Here is a 17812-nt window from a genome sequence, read left to right on the forward strand (position 1 = left end):
CAGGAATGGCGGATTAAATAAAAAAAGTATAACATATCATTTTATGACTTTGACAGAAGAAAACTTCACGCAAAACTTTAAATGCGTTTTTCTCTCAGACTCTCAGAACAGACTGTTTCAGTACTGTTGACACGATTTCTCGAGTTCTACTAGACCGTCTTGTTTATAGACCTATCTGTAGCCCGAACTAGCATCATCCCCAAATTACAATTTTTACTATATTTAAAAAATTCGAGAAACTCAAAAAAAAAAAACAGTAAAAAGCGACACTTTTTTTCAAACAGTCGCCAATTTGTAAAAAAATTTTTTTACTCATTGCTAGTTCGGGCGATTGCGACATCATTGTAGTTTAATAATTTTTTTATTTCTTTTATTTCGGATAGCTAGGAGGGCTGAAATCATGTCAAGACTGAGGTGTCAATTTTTTGAGACCCCCCACTTCATCAGCTGCCAGTTTCATTTTTTTTTAAATTTTTGTATTGTATTTTAATAATATTAACAAGTGGTAAAAAAATGGATAGTAAAAACATTCATTGCTTTCTTTTACGACACTTTAAAAATGACCTAAAATTCATCGCTCTACACTAGAATACCCACTTAATTTGGCCGGTGGAAAATAATGTTAATGGGGAGTTGTTTGAGTCGAAATATAGGTGCAGATTTATACAAAATATACTAAATAAAACAGATACATTTAGAATAATGTTCTGGATGTTGTGAAGTCAATAGTAAATATAATAAATGGGTGTTTCTATTTGGGAAATGGCGAGAGATTGTTCAATTCTTCAATTTGATAATTCGTTGTTCTAAAACTGATAAATTCATTCACAGATTTTGTAGCAATGAGTATAAATCAAATTTCATTACTCTCACGGTGAACAAATGTGAACAGAAAAAGTGCTTGTTCCATGTTTCAAACATTATCCAATAGAAATAGGAGAAAGCAGCCAAAGTGTACCGAAAACTATTACATTTTGTATTAGTACGTTCTTTGGTGAAAATGTGGCAGACCGGTGGCTAAGAAATGTAACATGAACTCGAATATTTGTAGGTGCCAACTTTGGGTATATTTTCTTTGGGTTTATTTCGAACCAAGCGGGATAAATACGCAAATTGTGTATGGAGAAACGACGAGTAAAAGCATTTTTAGCCACGAATTTTTGTTTCGGTTAAATTTTTAACTCGGCGGTGCATATTCAAAATCTCAAGAAGATCAAGTTTTTATCAGCACTGTCCATAAGCTTTGTGTGGATGAAAAACTCGTCAAATAAAATGTTGTGAAAGTACGAAACAACAAATATATTAGCGACAAATGTACATTTCGGACAACAATAATTGATAAACTATGTGAGAAATAAAGTTCCAATAAAGAAAATTATGTATGCATATGGCATTCTGCATAAATATTTAATTTGTTTGTACTTTGTTTTTTTTCTTATAATTTTTTTTAGAAATTATATAAAATATATTTAGACATAACTTCATTTTTTTATATACCTTAAACAATAAATCATTATCTGAATTAAATTATAATTTAATTTTTGGGTATTACATGTATTCAACTCGTAAATACAATTTTAATTTATTGAGAAAGATAAATTGCAAAGATAACTGAATTTTATAGAATATTTCGTGGTTAAGATTTGACCAGGGCTTTTATTTAACCTGGGACCCTTCGGGGTAGGGGATACAATTATATGAGTATAAATACCTGTAACATATAATAATAGGGGAGTCTAGCAAATGTAATAAGAGAAGAAGGTTGTAGAGTGTAGTTCAATATATGTCATAAATTAAATAGTGGTTTTATTCACATCTTCTTATGGTGATGAAATATTTATAATTTACAGTCCACTCAATATCAAATTAATCAAAGTGATCCTCACCATTTCGTTTTTCAAAAAAATATTTTTTACAAATGATTTATGCATAGTGATAATTATATTAATTTTATAATAATTTATAAAATTTATAATTCCATTATGTTGTTTCATTTCTTACAGATACCAGCCAAAGGAGAAGAAGGCCATTGCGTGTGGTATGGCCAGTGTAATAGGGACATGCATGGGGTCCAGTATTGTCCGTATAACGGTACCGCTAAAGCCTTAGACAACAAAGGACAAGTAAGATAATAATATAATTTGACATGATTTTGAACCTTATTTTTTCGCTAATTCTGAGATGATAATTTTGGTGAAAATTTAATTACCATCCTTAAGTTAATTTTTTATTTCAATATATATTTTTTTTGCTATATATTACATTTTAATTGCTTCCAGGAACTTCTGCAGAAATGGTGCGGGCACCTTCTGCAAGACAACGGTCAAGGGGTACTGACGTGTTGCGACGCCAACATGATAGGAGTGCTTAATAACAACATAAATTTGGCTGCCAATTTCTTAAAAAGATGTCCATCCTGCATGTCAAATTTAGTCAGACATCTATGTGATTTTACTTGTGCTCCTGAGCAGTCGAAATTTTTGGATGTGACATCAACTGAGAAGACGAAAGATGGTTAGTTTGAGTTAATTTTATATATATATTCTTAATTTAATTTAATTAACTTTAAAAAGATTTAACTTTATTGTAGCCAAATATTTACCAAATCTTTGAATAATAATTTGGAATATATGTTCTAATATTATTTATTATATACATTTTTACATGTTATTATAATTTGAAAAGCATTATTACAAACATTATAAAATTGTTCGTATTTTACAGATAAAGAATACATTACTTCTGTCGACCTATATATCAAGGAGAGTTATTTGACTGGCACTTTCAATTCATGCAAACAGGTAATGATAAACAATACACTAGTTTTCAATAATCTTTTTTTTGTGAAACTAGTTTAATTTTGGAAATCTTGACTAATGATTATATCACAGGTATCAGTGCCTTCGACTGGTCAGCTCGCACTAGATTTGATGTGCGGTACGTGGGGTGCTAGTCGTTGTACTGCTGCCAAATGGTTCCATTATATGGGAACTCAAGAGGGCAATCCATATGTTCCATTTGGAATCAACTACATTGCTACTGAACAACCGAAAAACGGATTTTCACCTTTGGATCCAAAAGTTGTGCCTTGCAATGAGAGCATAGATGTGAGTTATCCATTAAAAATATAAATGAATATTTAAATTAAAAAATGGTTTACAATAGCAGCTTAGAGATATGTTTTAAATAGCATTTTATGAATATTTATGTAACCTCATTTAGGCAAAAACACCAGCTTGTTCTTGTGTTGATTGCGAAGCAACGTGCCCCAAACCTCCTCCACAACCTGCCCCTCCAGTGCCATATCAGTTTGCCGGAATGGATGGATATGCTTTGATAATGCTGATTGTTTTCTTGGTTGGATCTGCTCTATTTTTACTTGGTATCTACTGTTGCCCAGCCAGAAAAGATTTCGGTAAGTTTTAAAAACTAAGTCAATGTAGTTTTTTTTTTCATTGAACTGCAGAAAGTGCACACTTTGAGGAATTTTTTCTTTTTTCTATATTAAAGTTATTTTTTTATGTTTATATGCATCATTTTAAAAAATGTTCAAACTTTTAATGTTGATATTTAATTAAAATAGTATGAAAATGTAACCAAATTGTTGATATTTGTATAAAACCAACGCAAAATTAAAATTATTTAATCATTAATAATTATTTAACTTAGTGTCATATTTTCGCTAGCTTGGTTCCATAAACAAGTTTTTTTTTGGTGCCTATTTAGTTAGTATGACATTAATAGCACTTTATTATTTTGTGAGTTGCGTGAAGTTTATTTTTTTGCACAGTTTTTATGTTTATTTTACTTTATTCAATTTATTATGCTGCGTCGTACAAATTTTAAATTGTGAAGAAAGGTGTGTTCTATTTGCAAAAAGAGCTTTTTAAAATACTAATATTTTAACATTGCATGTATATATGGCCATGTGCATGAATTTATATACGAGGAAAATATATATTTAATTTAATAATCTAAAACACTTTTTTAGCATTATGTTTTTGAATTATTTTTTTAATGATTTTACGTCATCGTTATTTTGTACTCGATTATTTGATGTGATATGATGACGGTGAAAAATTTTACAGTTAAATACTCTAAACATTTAATGTTGCATTGTTTATAAGGTGCTAAATATTACTATATTTAATTGAAGGAGTAAAATTTGCGAGTCACCTATCGTATAATAAAATGTACTTTGCAAATTTTTTTTTTTCAGAAAAAGTATTTTTTCGAGTATTTATCGGATTTTTCTATTTGCGTTATTTAGTTTATTTTTTTAACGTTGTTTTTAACCTTTATAGAAATTTGTAGTGAAATGAAAAACATATTGATCAATTTTTTAGATATGTTTGTATTTCGTCGTTAATTTGACCTTTTCAATTTACTGAGAACTGATATAATATTACTAATAGCGATCTTGACCATCCCTAGTATATATACATATTTATAAGTATTATTTTAAAGAAGAAAGCCTATTATAAACATTTTAGCTGAAAAGATTGACGTGTTTCAATGAAATTTGATTTATTACAATATTTTACATTCATTTTGTCTTCATACGAATTTATACATTTCGTACTTCATTTTCGTTATTTATTTATTTTTTAAGGTAAATGATATTAATGAAGCGAACCTTAAGGTTTGGTTCTCCATATTTTATTACAATACAAAATGATGACAAAATGTTTAAGAATATGTCGCCGCGTATTATGTTTTGCACAGATTATGTATGTACCAAATATTTTTATGTGATGGTGTTAATTTCAAATATATTATTAATGTTTTCTAATATTGCTTGAATACACTAAATAGTTTCACAAATTTTGTGAAATTTCGTGTATTTATAAAACAGATTGACGATGAAAAGCAGATGTAATTTCATTTTTATCATTTACAATATAAATTACAAGCTGTCTTATAAAGACATTGAGTAATTGAGGTGTAAAGTTCAGATGTAAAATATAATCCTCATTAATTGTCACTTATTTTATGCAGTTTTTTGCAATAACTGCATAACTTAAAAAATGTGTAATATTTAATTAAAGTCGTCTGTTCTATTCTATGATCCTGTGTTCAATACATCTAAATACGGATAATATTATTAAAACACTGTACTATGTGTTGAATGTTTCAGGTGTGTTTCTTGTTTCTCTTTTTTGACTGTAATTTTAGTGCTTTTTCACGTGAGATTTAAAGGAAAACGATACCGGTATGTTTCCTTGAATATAGTCTAATATTCATCATTTGTTGATACATAGAACATTTTCTGTGCAACATTTATATTTTCTTTAGAGAATATGTCCGATCAAAAATGAAAATCTTTATTTCATCGAAACACGATAGTTTTGGAATGAAGCTTAGGTGTTTTAGGCTGTCTTCTGTCATTGGTTATCGGGTGTACGGTGTTTAAGGTGTTTGTTTTCTATTCTTTTTGCGGGGACATTCCTGTCTCTCCCACAGAGGGTTTGGTGCGAGGGCATTCAGGTCCCGAACAAATTCGACGCAGTGTCGGACGACGCCTTGCGTCCGCCAGTGGAGGCGGACTGCACACTCATATGGGCAGCGGATCAGGCGACCAAGAGGACAGCCCACTACAGTCGAAAAGATCCAGTACGTATCAGAGAAAAAAAATTGTATAGTTCCCAGAGTAAGACGTCACGCCGTCGGTGTAATACCACAGCTGAAACAGCTCCTTCGCTGTTCGAGCTCAACGCCGCTGCGTTATATAGTCCTGTATGATAAATGATTGATATTTGTTAGCCGGAAACTCTGATACTCTCCTATGTTATATGTGTATATATATATATATATATATATATATATATATTTACATACACACACACGTACAATTTATTCACTTTATGAATAAAACATGTTCAAAATTGTTCTAAAACATAGTCGAAAAATTTTAATTAATAGCCAAAGCTAATTGAATACAATTTTATACTACTTCTTGATATTTGAGAGATTTTACTCTAGCATTTACAATCCTACTTGATCAACAAGCTCATTTATATTAAGTCGATCACATTTAGCTGACTATTATTATGCAAATTAATAACTTCTTTATATATAAATTAATTAGAATTAGGTTCAACTTTTTTCTGCAACTTTATTACAACTCTTGAATTTCTAACAGTGATTGTTTATTTTATCTGCTTGAGGAATACAATTTTTGAAAAATGTGGTATTTGAATATATATACTTATTGTCCAAATTATGTGCATGATTTTCATAAAAATTAAAACTGGGAACTATTTGCAAGATTTGCTTGGTTATATATTTTATAACTGTGAAAAAAAGACATATTGATAAGATTTGCATTTAATATATTTCAAATAATTCAATATCAAAAGAGGGTTGTTTGTGTTTCATATAAACATATGTCCACAGTATTTTTTATTTAATATGTGCTAACTTTCTAAAAATATACTAATTTTTGGTGTGATATTTGTGTACAGATTACTAATTCAGTATTTATTTTTATACTAATTAACACATTGCTTGTGTACGTTTTGATTGTTCAGAGTTCTATGTTATGAGAAATATATATATATATATATATATATATATATATATATATATTGTAAGGATTTAACTCTACATCTAATCTAACGTTTCTATCTGTGTATGTATTATTTATATATTTCGTACTTAAAACGTTTTATACATTTTTAATATTTTCAAATATTTTCAATTTTGTTATATAATCTATTTGTTAATACATATATATTTCTCACAGGTATAACGGAGGGAGATCAGGAATTATCTTCACACCCAGGTGTTAATGGAGATGATATTGATGGAGTTCATGTACAATCAACAACATTAGAAAAACTTGGCGCAAATACTGAAACGTTTTTGCAAATAGTATTTACTAAATGGGGAACTTTGTGTGCTACTTATCCGTGGGTAGTCCTATTTTTAGGTACGTTTTTTTTATATTACATATAGATTTGCAATTTCGTCAGGTAGATTTTCGCTGTTTGTAATAAAATTTAGTTATATATAGTTAATAAATGTATAGTTAAGATAAATATCGAATATCTTTCTGAATTATATAAACTTGGTCATTAGTTTGCCAACATTTCAATTGGTGTTTATCCCACCCAACACATGCAGCCCAACACATTGTGCGACTTTCTAAAGCGCAGCGTAGAACAAAATAAATTAACTTGATAAAATCAAAATTATAAAAACTTTCTCCCGTATTAATTTGGTCCACGGTGTTGGAAATAATTCATGACAAAATCTCGAGTTGTTAGCAATTTTCCTCAATACACAATGTTGTACGTTATCAAACATTTTTCATTTTACAGGTTTGTGTTTTGTCGTCGCTTTCGGTCATGGCATCAAGTACATGAAAGTAACAACTGACCCTGTTGAATTATGGGCTTCGCCCGATTCAAGGGCGCGTGTGGAACGAGAATACTTCGACTCACATTTTGAGCCATTCTACAGAACAGAGCAAGTAATTATTAAAGCGGTCAACTTGCCCCACGTTTATCACAATACCAGCGACGGAGTCTTAGAATTCGGTCCTGTTTTCCATCGGAAATTTTTAATGAAAGTTTTTGAATTACAGGAAGGAATTAAATGTGAGTAAATGATTAACTATTGAAAATTTAAATGTATAAACTTAGGTTTAATTATATATAAAGTTGAATGAATAATAAAGTTGAAATTTGCAAATACATTTTATAATTTCTGTTTCTAGCTTTGAGTAAAGGCGACTTAAAGAATATTTGTTATGCGCCTCTATCTTCTGAATTTCGTGGACCAGTAGGTGTAAGTGAATGTGTAGTTCAGTCTATATGGGGTTACTATCAAGATGACATCGATAAATTCAATGAAACTAGTGAAGATGATTTTGGTTACGAGATTAATTATCTTGATCGCTTCAAAGCATGTTCACAGTAAGTGTCCAAATTATTGCTGTAAGTTTTACTATTTTTTTTTTTATTTTGTTTCTAATCTTATATTCAAATCGAACATTTTGTTTCTAATTATGAAATATTGATTGCAGTTTCTTACTTTTTTCAGAAATTTCTATAATCCAGAGTGTTTGGCACCATACGGTGGTCCCGTAGATCCAGCAATTGCTATGGGTGGATTTTTAAAGCCGGGCGAATACTTAACTTCATCACCAAACTATCAAAATGCATCTGCTGTTATTTTGACTTTTATTGTTAACAATTATCACAACAAAACAAAACTTTTGCCTGCTATGAAATGGGAAAAAGAATATATTGATTTTATGAAAAACTGGACTAGTACACAGAAGCCAGATTTTATGGACATAGCATTTACATCTGAAAGATCAATTGAGGATGAGTTATATAGAGAATCTCAATCAGATGTATTGACAATATTAGTTTCGTATATAATTATGTTTGCTTATATTGCTATTTCATTAGGACAAATACGAACTTGCAGTAGACTGCTGATAGACAGTAAAATCACACTAGGTCTTGGAGGCGTGTTTATTGTTTTGGCTTCTGTAGTATGTTCAGTAGGATTATTTGGATTTATTGGAACACCTGCTACATTAATTATCATCGAAGTTATTCCATTCTTGGTGCTCGCTGTCGGCGTAGATAACATTTTTATTTTGGTTCAAACACACCAACGAGAAGTTAGGAAGCAAAATGAAACAATACAGGAACACATTGGAAGAATTTTAGGTCACGTTGGTCCTAGCATGCTCTTGACATCTGTTAGTGAAAGCTGTTGCTTCTTTTTAGGCGGACTCTCAGATATGCCGGCAGTTCGAGCGTTTGCCTTATACGCCGGTATGGCTTTGCTCATTGATTTTCTGCTGCAGATCACCTGTTTTGTGAGTCTACTCACATTAGATACTTTGAGGCAGCATGGAAACAGATATGATATAATATGTTGTATACGAGGTTCTAAAAAGGATTCCGAACCTTACGCAGAAGGCGTACTATACAATTTCTTTAAATCCATATATGTTCCATTCCTAATGAACCCGAACGTGCGCGCTAGCGTAATGGTTATATTTTTCGGATGGCTATGTTCGAGTATAGCTGTAGCACCGCACATAGAAATCGGTCTAGATCAGGAACTATCAATGCCCGAGGATAGTTTTGTGTTGAAATACTTCCAGTATTTGAAAGACTTCTTAAGTATTGGTCCGCCAATGTACTTCGTAATAAAAAGCGGACTTAATTATTCTGATATATCATCACAAAATTTAGTATGCGGCGGACAATTTTGTAATTTAGATAGTGTAATGACTCAAATTTACATGGCAAGCAAAATACCAGAAACGAGTTATATTGCAAGACCAAGTAGCAGTTGGATTGATGACTACTTCGATTGGGCAGCAACACCTAGTTGCTGCAAACAGTATCCTGGGAATTCGAGTTTCTGTCCACATCAAAGTAAGTAAACAGTTACTTAGCGAGGATTCATTCCATAAAAATGCCGCGAATTTATTTATTATTATTTTGGATTTAGGAGATACATTACTATATCAATTATTTGAAGAGCTCTTGCTCGGCAGTTTTTAACAGCTTCTTTAGCAGTTGCATCAGAAATTTCCGCTTAGTTTCAAAGACGGATCAATATTCATATATAAATTACACAGATCATATGCCATTTTTAAATCTTCACTAAGATTTTTCAAATTAAATGTCATGTTTTTATTACTTATTGAAGCAATTAAATTGCTATTTTTTAATGGACTTGGTAAGTTTTGTTTCATGTCAATTTGAGTCAAATTTTACTATAGAACGCAACAGCAACATTTAAAAATATATTTAATTCATTGAGTAATAAATACGGTTGTTTTCAATCTGTTTGTTTATATCCCCAAAAACACCGATAGCGGCGAAGAAGGCCCAGGCAATGAAGGCAGTCTATGGCAAAGTTTTTTTTTAATTAGTTCAAAATACTGCATTCATAAAGAATATTGGTTTCTATAAATATTGATATTTGCAAATTCAATTTTTTCGTGAATAAGAAACTTGTACTGCATATATATATATATATATATATATATATATATATATATTTAAACATATTCAGAGATAATCAAATGAAAAAATATATATGTATGTATCTTTATTTATGTATTTATATATGTGTATGTATGTATGTATTATTATTTTTAATTTTATTATGTTTTTTTTTAGATGAAGATGATTGTGACAGTTGCACAATATCTTTTGATACAAAAACGAAGCGACCAATACCTTCTGATTTTTCAACTTATTTACCTTACTTTTTGCAAGATAATCCAGATGAGGATTGTGCAAAAGCTGGTCATGCAGCTTATGGACAAGGTGTTAAATATCATTTTCTATCAAAACAGTCAAGTCTCACGCAAGTGGATTCTTCTTACTTTATGACCTACCACACAATTTTGAAAACATCCAAAGATTATTATGAATCCATGAGATCTGCTAGAAAAATTTCTCAAAATCTTACGGATATGATACAATGGAATTTGAAAGCTCAAGGCAGAAATGAGACTGTGGAAGTCTTTCCTTACTCGATATTCTATGTTTTCTTTGAGCAATACTTAACAATGTGGCCTGACACACTGAAGTCTATGGGAATATCAGTATTGGCTATATTTGTTGTTACATTCTTATTGATGGGTTTTGATATTTTCTCTTCGTTAGTGGTTGTGATATCCATTACAATGATTGTTGTTAACATTGGAGGTCTTATGTACTGGTGGCATATAACATTGAATGCTGTATCACTAGTTAATTTAGTCATGGCTGTCGGAATATCAGTTGAATTCTGTTCACATTTAGTTCATAGTTTCTCAGTTTCAATACAAGCCACAAGAAGTGAACGTGCTGCTGATGCATTAACTAAAATGGGAAGCTCAGTCTTTTCAGGAATTACATTAACTAAATTTGGTGGAATCATTGTACTTGGTTTTGCAAAGAGCCAAATATTCCAAGTTTTCTACTTTAGAATGTACTTAGGTATTGTACTATTTGGTGCGGCCCATGGACTGATATTTTTACCAGTATTGCTTAGTTATATAGGTGAGTAAATAATGAATAATATATGCATCATTAATTAACTTATTTAATCTAATTTGATTTTATTATTGTTATATAAATGTCCATAAATATTCATAAATGTGATTTTAGTTTACTTTTTGAAACAAAATTTGTTTTGAGCTTTAATCATTATTAATAATTCAAATTTTTCAATACGTATTTCTCAGAAAGTGATGGCTTGTTATTTTATTAATTGTTATTTTAATTGTATTGGAAACTTTCATATTAGAAACTAAAATGACATTATGTCAAACACTAAAAATATGTTTGATTACTAACTAACGCATGCTGCATTATTAAATATTTGCCTTCATTGGGATAATCTTTTAAACTGTTCTACACTATATATATTTCAAAGATGGAAGTCAAATTATTGAACAAAGGTTATAGTTCTGCAGGATATTATTAGTGATTCGAATAAATTTTGCACATGCCAATCATATGAAATTTTTTTGCCTCTTGGCTAATAGTTATTAATTTATGAACTTATGTAATCAATTACTGACAGTTCAAAATTAATTTTATGAACAATGGAATAACCATAATAGAGCTTTGATGAATTTTACTTCCACTATTAGTTTAAATAATTATATACCTTAAGTTTTTGGCAAAAGTCTGTTTGAAATAAGAACCATTTTGTTACCTATCATACTACAGGATCCCCAATGAACAAAGAAAAATTGGCGAATCACAGAAGAGCCGAAATGATGAATTCAATGCAAGTCCAGGAGACATGTTTGAATCGAGTAAGCCCACAGTCTAAATTCTCAATGTCGCATCAGTCATCTCAATCATTTAGGTTAAAAAATATCACACCACATTTTTACTCAAAAAAAACGTATCAGCCTAGAGTGCGTATGGAAAGCATGTCTTTAATTAATACTAATAATGGAATTTACTGCACGACTATATCGACGTAGGTAGGAATTGCATGTTTGTAGCTTTATAGTTGCATAATTTAGGTGCTCACATATTCACACAATTCTAGCTCGTCATTGTGATTACAAAATTAATTTTGGATATTCATCTATACTCTATTATTCACCCTTACCATATGATTTGCTGTATGGTAACTACTATAGTCTTTCATAGAATAATTACTTTTATTAGGTTACTACTTCAGTCTTTTATAGTATAACTACATTTATTCGGTTTTCAACATCATGACAAACATGGATTTTTCTAACACAAATTATTTGTTAAACCAATGAAATCAAGAAATAACAAAGAATTATGTTGACTTCACTTGACGATAGAATGCTAAATATGATCCCTTTTCTAATTTGTTCATAATTTTGCATTAAAAAAAATTATTTGTAATAATTCCTTATTCAAATCAAACATATTTTCAAACTTGATAAATCTATATAGTTATTTAATTTTATGTGAGCAGCTATTCTAGTTATTATTTAAATTTAGGTTTACTGCAAATATATTTTATTTGGCTATTTGCTCTGTATATATATACATATATAGTATAAGTATCTCAAAGGGTCTGTATGTAGAAAAATACTAATTATTTTACATTATACATGTATTATTTGAAATATTATATGCATAGTTTTAATTTAATGGTAAAATATAGTAAAGAATAAAAATTATTTCATTGCCATGCTGTTGCCATTTCAACAATTCATGGAAGTATATTTTCATGTATTACTTTACTTTAAAAGATTGTCCCTTAATATTACAAATCGCTTATATGTGATTTATTGTGATAATAATTTAGGATTTTAACCCATATATTTATTAGCAGTTAACAACTGAGCTTTTAACAATAGTAATGATAGGATCAGTATAGAAGATAAATCTATCATTTATCTTCAATGCTACTTTTTTCATGCACTTTGCACTAAATTCTACTTAATAGTGGTAATAGTAATTAATTAATAGTAGAGTTTGTTATATTTTTGCTGACGGTGTGGCGATAATGATACTTACATAAAAAAAGGCAAATTGTAGAAGCAGTTATTACCACTTCTTCATAAATTTTAAGAAAACAACATAAAAAGTAATCAATATATTTTTATTTTGATATTTAAACTGTTCCTATCATGCATTTAATTGTAGTAGTTCTGTAAAAAATCATGAAGGTTTATGTGCTGCTTTATTTTGTTGGTAAAGTTAAAGTTAAAATTAAATTATTGAAGCCATAATTTTCATTGTGTATTTTTCATCTATCTTTTACAGGCGTGATAAGAAGACGTAAACGGTCTAGAATAACATCAGTATCCTCATTGCAAAGTGAATCCTCAAGTCGGCCGATCTATGGATCAATAAATCACACCGAAGATCTTGTGTTTCCGTCCGGCAGCCAATAATAAATTTATTTTTAGACTAAAATCATATTCTATTCATAGAAAAATTCTCGTCACACTTGCATCTGAGAATAAATTTCATTTAACATTGTTAATTTTATACTGTTTGTTAAACCAATTTAGAGTATCCTGAAATATTACTTTATCTGTGAGGGGCCCATTAGAAAATGTCATTCATATTTTATTTGATCTTTTTACAGATTCCACCATAGATAATTTTAGGATTGTGTAATTATTTTAATGATATTGATAGTGTATAAATTTTGTAACGTGATTATCTTTTTGTATAAATATGTATTTAAATATTTGTAAAAACAATTTATTATACTGCTACATAAAGTTTTGTATATAAAATTGTGGGGTTTTTAATAACCATGACATGTTTTCAAATTGTATAAAAAAAATTAATGCAATTTTTGTTTAGCCAAAATTGTTATAAAATTGAATTTGGTAATAAAGAAATTCTATCTAAATAAATATGTCATGTTAATGTTTTCAATGTATGAGAATATCACTGTTGATGCACACTAATTTATGAAATGCTTCTGTAAGATATATTATTCAATTAACTTTTGTTGAAAAACTATCTGTAATATGTAACTAAGCTAGGAATTGTGTAAATTTGAAATTTATCTATATTTAACTTCATAGCATAAGTGAACAATTGTAAAATTAGAAAATCAGAATGAAATAAAGATATTTTTCTTACACATTTTGTTTATTAAAGTATTAGCAGCTTAAATGGATCACGTCGGCTTTATTAGGGGGCGTTCATTAATCACGTGAGGCTTTAGTGGGAGGGTAGATATCACATGTATTTATTTTTTACCTAAATTTCAAAAAAAAAAAAAAAACTTTACGTTTTTTTCGTAAATTCGAAAAATTTATTCGGAAAATTTTACGTAACTAAAAATACACGTGATGTTTGGTGGGGGAGAGGGAATAATTCTAAATTTCACGACGTATCACCAAGGGAGAGGGGGGGTCTAAAAAATCGATCACGTGATTAATGGACGCCCCCTTAAATATTAGAGGCAAAATATGTCACCATAGCTATTATTATAAAATGTTTGCAAAGATTCAATTTTTGTATAAAATTTTGTGATTAACCGCGCTGTTTCAAATTTTTTGCCGAACAATAAGGAAGTTAAGAAAATGACTGCGGTTGTTAACACCGCAGCCGCAACATTTATATTTAGTAGTTCATATACTTATATTCTATTGTTTCGACGTTTTGATTCGATAATTTTATTTTATATATCTAATCTAAACTTTCTAAGTGAGTAAATAAAATCTAACTTTCTAAGTGAGTTACTTCAGGTTAGTAATAAAACGAAATTTTGAAGTGCGTTGTAACCGTTACTGTCTAACCTATCTCTCCAACAAGTAAATCAAGACATTAATACATTAAAGTAAATATAATGTGTAGTGTAATTATGGAATGCGAGGTGAATTGTGAGTTGGGTGGATAGTGTGTGGATTTGAATAAATTGATTGGTTTTTTAAAGCTGCAAGTGTGATTATGCTGGAAATATTCATGGTTATCAAACCACAAGGTATGTTTTGATAACTATTATTAGAATTCATTTTGCTCAATATTCTATAAAAAGTTTAGATTTTAAAATGGTGCTTCTAATGGGGCATGAAAAAGACATGTGATAATTTCAATTTGATCATCAACATAAACCTGTGTGACAAATAATTCGAACAAGAATTATATTAATGAACTTCTTTTAATCATTATTTATAAAAACGGTACATGTAATATTATCCTAACGAATAATACAAATATATCACAATGGTAAATGTCAACTTATTTGTATCACGTGCATGCAAACATTTATATTAGTTTTCCATAACGACTTGTTATAAAGATATTCAACAATTTTATGTTTGTTATACCTTTTGCTCTTAACTTTTACTATGGCCTACAAATGGTTACAAATTGTGTGAAACATTTTAACACGTACATCATAAACTTTTGTTATTGATTAAAATATTTTGTATACTTGTTTACATATACATTTTTGTTCATGGTTTATAATTTTATTCACATACATGCTTGGCAGTTTTAAATAATAAATCTCTATAAGTATGCTGTACAAATTTAATGTTCTTCGGCATTAAAAACATTACATATATCTTTTACAATATATTATTTCAAGCTAATTTTTCATAAAAATCATGATTTTAATTACTGCTGTTTATGATTTCAGTAAAATCATTTTATCCATTGAAAATATTTACAAGTAATTAATCTTCTTGAGTTATGAAGATTAGTGATAAAAAAATTGTGTGATGGGAATAACTTATTACATTATTTAAAACCAAGAATTTTTAGTAAGCACAAGGCACATTTACATCTATAATCTATCTAAACTTTGTACATCATTTTATGTGTAGTAATAATTACATTAATTTATAATTACAAACTGTAGTGATTAATTATTTGAATTAAATAAGTGATAAATATTAAATTAATACACTGGTCCATTTTGAACTATATTTAGCCTTTAATAAAGCAAAATGCATCAAATCACATTATCAGTAATGTTGACTGCACTCGAGTCGGTTTTCATTCATTTCTATATTATTCATTATATTAGATTTTTTTTTTTTTTAATAATTAGATACTTCACAATAATTTTAATCAGCTTTTTAAAATACAAGCTAATATTGCAAATTTTTGTTAAATTAAATAAATTATACCATAGAAATAGCTTTTATAAGGATATATAAAAATCTAAATCAATAGCTTTGTGACTCAAAAATTTGCAATACTGGTCAAATATGTATTAGGTGATCATTAATTAAACAACTATCCGTCAATGTTTACGTAATGTCCATGCACAGTAGCTGATTGATGGTATCGACGCCTTGATGCGAAATCCTCATTATCTTCATTTAGTTGTGCTTCCTGTACATCTAAACCAGGGTGAACTGGTGCTACTACTACTATTTGTTCATATTCTTGATTTCGTTTGCTGGATTTTAAAATTTTCATTGTTCATTATTTCATATGTTAATAATGTAAAATTAAATAATCAATTTTTAATCAGAATTTGTCTATTTGCACTAGTCTAGTCTAGAAGGATCTTAAAATTTTTATAATGTTCTCTATCAAATTTTAATTTCTTCTTCCCTAATATTTTTTTGTTTACCAATTTCGTAAAATTGCAACTGTTTATATATATATATTATATATATATATATATATTTATTTATTTATTCTTACCCTATACACTGCAACAGTAAATGCTTCAACCAAACAAAAAATTTAAATTCTGCTGTCAATCCCGGTTTTACTGCGGGGTTGGCTGTGCCCACATAAAACCAAACTAAAAATACAGTTATGATGCAAAAAATTGCATAGAGCCAATGCACCATGAGCATTATTGCAAGCTTAATGAATGCCTAAAATATAAAGTTAGTTTAACATCTTTGAATGTCATTATTTACTATAAAAAAAACATCAAGTGCAAATAATTAAATTGCATAAAGTAACTGAAAAATTACTCCACTGTGGAAAATGTTAATGATATAAAATATTCAAGAATTTAAATAATTTTTTTAACTAAACAATAACTATCTCTGGTTCAGTGAGTAGTACTGTTCAGCAAATTTACAATTTGTTTTAAAAATGCACTTATGCATTGATTAATCTAATAACTTACTCCCAAAAGAGATGCGTATCGGTTACATAGACTTGAATACCAATTTTAGTTTTGGAATGTATATTAGGCCCTCGAACAATCGGTTGCACATCTCCAGTACCGCCATCGCCAGATGCATTTTGTAAATTTGGATCTGTTGATTGAACTGGTAGATGTATATTGCCATTTTCTTGAGCCTATAGAAAATTGATTAAAATAAATATTTGATAATAATGATAGAATTTTGTTTTAATTACATTTAAATTCTTATGCCTTGTCCTTTCTGGAAACAACACATCTAAATCATTTTGTTCATTGCTTCCAGTTCCATAACTCTGTTCAAGTCTCCGCGAGTTGGACTATGAAGATTTTGTGATCTTTGTATTCTGAATCGCTCCTCTCTCTTATGTTGTATATCAAAGGTTTGAGCAAGAGCAAAATACGAATAGTCAATACAAGCATAAGTTAACAAAAATGGCATTGTTACTATAGGAGCTAGTGTATTAATTTGCCCCACAAATATGAAAGTTATTGTTACAGCAGCAACAACAGCCATTGCATATAAGGGAACCTTATTAGGTCCTCTCTGAAAAATAATAAAGATGTTACAATTTGAGCAGTTAAAAATAAAAATTGATACTAAAATATAAATTTATTTTTTTCAAATTCATTTTTGACAATTAGAACATGGACTTACTCCTTTTCCCCAGTTTTCCAATACCGGGGATTACATTTTCATTTGCGATAGATTGCAAAACCCTTGGTGTCCCATACATTGCTCCTAAGCAACTAG

General features: G+C 29.2%; 2 protein-coding genes across 4 annotated transcripts; one reads left to right on the forward strand and one right to left on the reverse strand.

Annotated features, from left to right (window-relative positions):
• Positions 1 to 2005: 2005 nt before the first annotated feature.
• On the forward strand, positions 2006 to 13477 carry LOC113376770 (NPC intracellular cholesterol transporter 1-like). 3 transcript variants are annotated; one of them, XM_026616821.1, is made up of 13 exons: positions 2006 to 2123; positions 2280 to 2514; positions 2725 to 2801; positions 2892 to 3107; positions 3223 to 3415; positions 5464 to 5613; positions 6746 to 6931; positions 7323 to 7601; positions 7721 to 7919; positions 8047 to 9407; positions 10161 to 11030; positions 11706 to 11794; positions 13239 to 13365. In XM_026616821.1, the coding sequence occupies exons 1-13, from the start codon at positions 2061 to 2063 to the stop codon at positions 13242 to 13244; spliced, it is 3924 nt and encodes a 1307-aa protein (XP_026472606.1). In that variant the 5' UTR covers positions 2006 to 2060; the 3' UTR covers positions 13245 to 13365. The 3 variants fall into 3 exon arrangements, with proteins under 3 accessions (XP_026472606.1, XP_026472604.1, XP_026472605.1); XM_026616819.1 differs by having other exon boundaries at positions 11706 to 11968; positions 13239 to 13361; XM_026616820.1 differs by lacking the exon at positions 11706 to 11794 and having other exon boundaries at positions 13239 to 13477.
• A 2707-nt stretch (positions 13478 to 16184) lies between these two features.
• Positions 16185 to 17081, reverse strand: LOC113375199 (solute carrier family 12 member 8-like). Its single transcript, XM_026615144.1, has 3 exons — positions 17041 to 17081; positions 16602 to 16780; positions 16185 to 16350 (listed from the first exon to the last, which is right to left on the reverse strand). The coding sequence occupies exons 2-3, from the start codon at positions 16757 to 16759 to the stop codon at positions 16185 to 16187; spliced, it is 324 nt and encodes a 107-aa protein (XP_026470929.1). The 5' UTR covers positions 16760 to 16780; positions 17041 to 17081.
• Positions 17082 to 17812: the final 731 nt, after the last annotated feature.

The sequence above is a fragment of the Ctenocephalides felis genome, unplaced genomic scaffold (assembly GCF_003426905.1).
Source record: "Ctenocephalides felis isolate EL2017-DRISC unplaced genomic scaffold, ASM342690v1 CF-g0.4_SCAFFOLD_01886, whole genome shotgun sequence".
In the NCBI taxonomy this organism is placed as follows: domain Eukaryota; kingdom Metazoa; phylum Arthropoda; class Insecta; order Siphonaptera; family Pulicidae; genus Ctenocephalides; species Ctenocephalides felis.

What these genes read in the sequence shown, in the direction of transcription:
- LOC113376770 (XM_026616819.1), top strand. Translation starts at nt 2,061, where the DNA reads ATGCATGGGGTCCAGTATTGTCCGTATAACGGTACCGCTAAAGCCTTA. An exon ending in ACTACAGTCGAAAAGATCCA is followed by an intron (nt 5,614 to 6,745) that starts GTACGTATCAGA and finishes TATTTCTCACAG; the next exon opens with GTATAACGGAGGGAGATCAG. An exon ending in CGCTTCAAAGCATGTTCACA is followed by an intron (nt 7,920 to 8,046) that starts GTAAGTGTCCAA and finishes TACTTTTTTCAG; the next exon opens with AAATTTCTATAATCCAGAGT.
- LOC113375199 (XM_026615144.1), bottom strand. Translation starts at nt 16,759, where the DNA reads ATGCTCATGGTGCATTGGCTCTATGCAATTTTTTGCATCATAACTGTA. An exon ending in TTACTGTTGCAGTGTATAGG is followed by an intron (nt 16,351 to 16,601) that starts GTAAGAATAAAT and finishes TTTAAAATCCAG; the next exon opens with CAAACGAAATCAAGAATATG.